Source organism: Neospora caninum, chromosome XI, assembly GCF_000208865.1.
Source record: "Neospora caninum Liverpool complete genome, chromosome XI".
NCBI lineage: Eukaryota > Apicomplexa > Conoidasida > Eucoccidiorida > Sarcocystidae > Neospora > Neospora caninum.
The window spans coordinates 5,495,343-5,501,342 of NC_018397.1; the positions used below are offsets into that span (position 1 = coordinate 5,495,343).

The following is a 6,000-nucleotide window of genomic DNA, read 5'->3' on the forward strand; positions in this document are numbered from 1 at the left end:
TTCAGACACGAGCAGCACTTTGGGAAACACGAAGACGCGTGAACAACATGGCAAACATCCTTAAAGCAACCGAACCGCGGCGTCCACAACCATGCACGGGAAAGAGCTGTTACGCGTTCTCTTTCTCCTTCGACACGGCACCAGACACACCAGCTTCTCCACAGACTTTTGGTCCTAATAAACGAAAACGCGGAACACGGTCTGCCACCGCCATCACCCGCAAAAACCAGGAGACACGTGCGCGGGTCTCTGGGCGGGGGAATGTTGCGAGAGAACCGACTCTCTCAAGCAGCACAGTGCACCGCCTTCATTATGACCCCGTCTCCCTCTCTATTCTCCAGAACGGGCGCGTTGAGTTCAAACACGGGGCCTAAGCGACTCAGCCTTCACCGGGAGCTCTACACGTGCATGCACACACACAGTCTCGAGCACGGACACAGGGGAAGCGACGGCGACACACACGAACGAGAGCATCCGCCGCTCCAAACACAGAACCGCTTTTTGAGCAACGGGTCTCGCACGATTCAAAGGACGAACACGCACAGGCAGAAAAAGCGGCAGAACGAAAAACACAGATCGCCCCTCAACGGGGATCCGCGGCTGTCTCCTGCCCTCAAAATCTAGACACCCGGTAAGGCAGGGCGAGACGCGCTGCCTACAGAAAAGGCTCTCTGCAAGAGACTGAGGACAGCACGGCAGAGGCGAGATTCGTCGTTCTCGGAGACGCGCAGATGCGAAGAAACGGAAAGGAGTTCCTAACACTGCGAGCGCTCCAGAGAAGTCCAGAAACCCGAGCGGAGACAAATCACGCGGTAGAGCTACGAACAGGATCCGACCCCCGGGAAGCGACGTTCCGCGAACACGCGTGTACACAGCACAGACCGTTCTCCCCTCTCCCCGTTGTCTTCCGCTTGCGATCCCCCCACACGAATTGCGTCGCGTTTTTCTCAGCTCCGACACTCCACTGCCCCCGTCCCGACGTGTCTCTCTCCACGTCCAGCGTCAAAAAAACAATTTTTTCTTCGTCGTGGTCGGTTCCACCCCCGCTATTCCTCTCACTCGGTCAGTTGCAGCAGACCTCGCCAGCGTTCGGCGCGTCTCCAGTCGGCACTTCTTCCTCTCGCTTGTGCGTGCCGTTTTGTGTGGCGACTCCGTTCACGGCCTCTTCTTCAGTTCCGGGTTTCGCGCTCCGGCCGCCGCGCTTCCACCGCCCTGCGCCGGGTCGGCTCCGGCCTTCGTTCAGAGCCGCGGCGTCCAGCGAGGGAAAGGCTGTCTCGTCCGAGGCGTCGACGTTCAGAGGCTTCTGAGGCGCGCGCTTCACTGGCCCGCCTCGCTGGCCTCGGCGGTTGCCCCGCGCACCGCCCTCGACGTCTTCCGTTCGCTGGTCTTCGTTGTCGCTTCCCGACTGCGCCGCTCCCGTCCCCTCTTTCAGCGCCTCCTCGATCAGCTTGACCGCCTTCGCGACTGCCTCGGCCGAGCCGCGAATCACCGCGACTCCCTCGCTGCCGTCCATGCGAATCGACTCGACTCCACTCTGCGTCTGGATCTTGCGGACGCGCGCCCCGTGGCGTCCAATGATCGCCGCGACCTGTTCTTTCGGAACCGCCACGCGTTCCACGACAGAGTCGTCCTTCTCGTCCGCAAATTCGCGGTCTTGTCGCTCCCGCAGCGCCGCCAAACAGGCCTGCACGGCCGCCTCGTTGCCGCGTACCACCAACCGGTGTTCGCGCCTCTCAATGGAGACGGTGACGCCAAACTGCTCCTCCAAGTCGCGCACACCCTGGCCGCGATCCGCCAACAGCGCCGCCGTCATCTCCTTGCCGACAGGCATCGCCTCGCTGAAACCCTCTTCCTTGAGGACTGTGTTCAGCATCTCGCGCGCTGCCTCCACCTGTTCCTTCGTCCCCATGAACGAAAGCACCAAGTCGCCAGTGGCGGGGTTTCGCGGCGGCCGGAACAAGACGCCTGTCGCCTTCTCGATGTGTCCCCGCTTCGCACGCGTGACCACGCGCGACAGGTTCCTCGGAATGGTGACTTGGCCCGTCACCCGGTCCAGCAGAAGAAGCCCCTCCTCCGCTGCGGTCACGGCCTCGTCAATCACTGCGGAAGGCCCCACAACGGTCAGTTCGTTCTCTCCACGCAAGTACGTCACGTGGTCTTTCTCCCTGAAAACGCGCGCGGAACACACACGGAACACTTGGCCTTGAACACGGGTGCGGGATGAAGGCATCCCGCGCGGAAGAGAACGGAAAAGCCGCGCGGCGGTGGGGCAAGTGGAGGGAATCCCCGGGAGAGACACTGCGCAGCATCGGACTTCCAGAGCTGCACGGCGACCAAGACAAAAAGAGGCGCACGCACCACCTTTTTGCTTGGAAAGCGCCTGCGACACCGCCCCAGGGACGTTTTTGTCTCCGCGGCCCACACGTCAAAAAGCTCGGAAGCCGCATTTCTTCTCGAAAAGCATTCTCAGCGACTACAAACCCGAGACATAAAACACTCCCTTCGTCAACCGGCCTTCCGCAGACGCGCGCGCACCAGCGTTCATCCTCGACCTGCCCAGCACACCGCACGATTTTTCCACCGAAAAAGACCACCTTTCCCCACAGCCCTCGCGTCCCCGAAACTCACCTCGAGCTGGCGATGAAACCCGGCGCGTTACCCTTTAGGAGTTTGAGAACCTTTTCCCCATCTGCACTGATCGTCTTGACCACCAACTTCGAGGCCTCGTCCTTCAGGCGCTTCGCCACCGCCGCTGCGTTCTCCGGACTCGCGTTCTGAACGAGGATGACGCCTTCGGCGCCGCCCTTCGGGGCTCGGATGGCGCAGTGGAGTTCGCTTTCCACCTCGCGAAGAACTGCGCGGAAGCTCGGTCCTGCAAGGGCGCGAGCGATCGGCGCAGGAAAGGTTAGGCTCGTCGCACCCCCGGGGCTGCCGGCGCCCGAGGCGGAGGCCGCAGGCGACGCGACGACTTCCTGAAAACAGACGCCACATGCTTTCGAAACCTCGTCGCCACACAGTGGAGACAAAACTCAACGCCACACAAAAAAATATCCGTTTCAAACCACTCCAGAACACCACCCACGCCGTACTCGACACATGCATATACATATATACATGTAAGTCTGTTTGTATGTGACTACGTTGCTGCCCTGGCTACTGGTCGCATGCGCCAATCCAGGATATGGACGGGAGCACACAGGTGGGTCTCTTCACGCATCCACGCACACCGACTCCAGAGACACGGCTACCGCTGCGAATCCGTCGTGTCGACGGCCCCGAGAAAAACTGAGGCAAGGTCGCAAAAAAGCTCGACTCTTTTGTAGTTTAACCGCTCCTGCTGGGATTTTGTGCTGCCTTTGCCTCGGGTTTTCTTGGCGCCGACCAGAAAATCCGTGTTCGCCTGTTGCGCACCTTCAGCTGGCGAACGCCATCTGCAATCTTGGCCGGCGTGGCGCCCATGACGATCATTTCGTTGCCTTCGGCCCAGACGACGACGTCGTTCTCTTCCTCGACGCGGCGCAGGTTTGCGCCTCCGGCTCCGATCACGCTGCCGATGGTTCGGCCTTCCACGACCACACGGTGTTTCTCGCGCTTCTCGGGCTGCATGCCTTCGTCGAGCGACGCGAGCATCGCAACGCAGCGCTCGACAGCGGGCGCCTGGAGACCGACGACGGAGACTACGCCCGCACGGCCTGCGCCGCCGCTGTGTCTGTCGACGATTAAGCCGCACGACCGCTCCAACTTGCGCACCAGCACGGGGTTCTGACCACCTGGGAAGAGCAGACCCATAGCATCCGGGCCAAGGTTGACGTGCTGGACCACGAGAGGCGGCAGCGTCGCGTTCTCCTCAGGCTTCTGCTCCCGCTTCTGGCGGTCCGCCGAGGGCCCGCGGGCCAAGTCGCCGAGGCGCCGGCGCCACTGCGCCTCCTTCGCGCCCGAGGCCCCGCTAGTGCCGTTCGAGGGCGATCCTGCGCCGCGACCGCGTTCGCCTGGCGAGTTCCCGCCTGCGTGGAGCGCCTTGAGGAGGCTCTCGCCTTCGGTCTTGAGGGCCGTGAGGCGGTCTCGGAAGACGCGGAGTTCGTTTTGCTGCTGCGTGAGGATCAGCTGCTCCCGCAGGTGGACCACGTAGCGGAGACTCTCCTCTAGGCAGCCCCGGAGTTCCCCGGCGCTCGGTCCGTCGCCCGGTTGGCCTTGATTCGCCTGGCGCTGCAGCTCGCGTTGTTGTTTCTGGACCTGGGCCTCGACGTCGCGAATTTGCTGCTGCAGCTGCTGGACAGTCGACCGCTTGCTCAGCGGCTTCTGGAGCGCGGCCGTCTCCCGCTCCAGGGTGGCGTCGATCTCGCGGAGGAGACTGTCAAAGTCCTGGCCGAGTTTCTTCGCGTTCGGGCCAGCCGCGCCGCGACCGCCCGACTGGAACTGACTCACCGCCCGCTTCAGGCCCTCTAGGCGCCGACGGATCGTCGTCTCCTGCTCAGCGTAGTGACCAGCCATTCCAGTCGCCGCCTTTGCGGTCTCCGGACGGACCGCCGCGAGCACGGCTGCCTCCTGCTGGCGCTGTTCTTGCTTGCGGATCTTCTTCTTCAGATTCTTCTTCTGAGACGCGCTCATGTTGCTCGTGTCCACCTGCTGACGAGCCACGACGGCTGTCGCCGCCAACAATTCCTGGGTGCTGTCGCGTGCATGCGCCTGGTCAGACGGTGGAGCATTCGCTTCGTGTTTCGGCGCAGCCTTCTCAGCCTTCTGGGGCACCGGAGTCGGGTTCGCGACAGCCGACTCCTCGGAAGTCGCTGCGGCTCCAGTTCTCTTCTTGCGGGCCATCTTGTGAGGCTTTACAACGCGCGAGGGCGAAAACGGGGAACGACGCGCTGCGGCAGGGAGGCGAGGGCGGGTCAGTTTTGGTCGGAGACACGCGGAGAAAGCGCCGGGACACGATCGTCGAGACGGCCAGGAAGGCGGGTTTCCCTTGGAGACAGAAGAGACACCCTAGCCGGCACAGAGACGCGAAAGAACGGGGGAAAACCCACGACGACGAGGCAAAAATTCGCGATTGGAGACACGGGTTCGCAGGGGGGACGGCGCGGCAGAAAGGAAAGGACGCGGGATTCACGGGACGAGGGGACGGATTCCGGAGAGAGAAGTGTTTTCGTCACAGAGGAAACGACTTGCAGAGAGGGCGAAAAGGCGAGAGAAAGGACGAAAATACCCGAGAAAAAGACCACCACAGTGGTGATATCCGTGGGGGGGGGGGGGGGGGGAAGGACAATTTTTCGGATCCTGCGCAAGACGCAAGTCGAGTCGCCAGGCGCAGAGGAAAAACCGATGGAGACGGGAACGGACGGAAGGCCTTTGAAAAAAGGTGAAAAAAAAGCAGAGGAGAGGCGTCGAGAGAGGGTAAGATCTGGACCAAAAAGACCGTCGCGCCACGTGAAAAGACGACCGGGAGTGGCAAAAGAGAGAAAGGGGGGCAGAACGGAGAGAGGGGTGTGGAGAAACGAGAAGAAAGACGACGAACCCTCACATACAGCAAAGACAAAAGAAACCTTTTGCCGGCGAAAAACGAGGAAAAAAAGATTGACCAGGGCAGTGCTGCCTGGAAAGCCAAAGTCTCTCTCTATAAAGAGCGCGCAGCCCGTGCGCAGGTGCAAACAAGCAAACCCCCGACGCGGGTCTCGTCCCGTTTCTTCTCTCTGGTTTTAAGATTCTGAACATGCAGAGGCTGCTCCGTGTGCCTCTCTCCAACGTGCACAAACTGTACGCGGCATTCTGGTCTGTGGACACCCAGAGCAACCCAACACAACAACCTCGGCTCCTTTCTCCGCGCGTGCGATGACACTTTCGCTCTGCGCCGGAAGGTTCCAAAAAAGTGTGTGATCCAGGCCTGTCTATCATCCGCGCAGTGGCAACGCCGACGAAAGGGTTGTTTACCCCACTACGTCCTATATCAGCCTGTCTATACACACTGCCGGAGGCTGGCGTAACACGAACTGCCCCCGACCCCAC

At 61.4% G+C, this 6,000-nt stretch overlaps 1 protein-coding gene across 1 annotated transcript; it reads right to left on the reverse strand.

Annotated features, from left to right (window-relative positions):
• Positions 1–1,063: 1,063 nt before the first annotated feature.
• Positions 1,064–4,818, reverse strand: NCLIV_059600 (putative KH domain-containing protein; the record flags this gene model as incomplete). Its single annotated transcript, XM_003885514.1, has 3 exons — positions 1,064–2,165; positions 2,629–2,972; positions 3,412–4,818. The coding sequence occupies 3 exons, from the start codon at positions 4,816–4,818 to the stop codon at positions 1,064–1,066; spliced, it is 2,853 nt and encodes a 950-aa protein (XP_003885563.1).
• Positions 4,819–6,000: the final 1,182 nt, after the last annotated feature.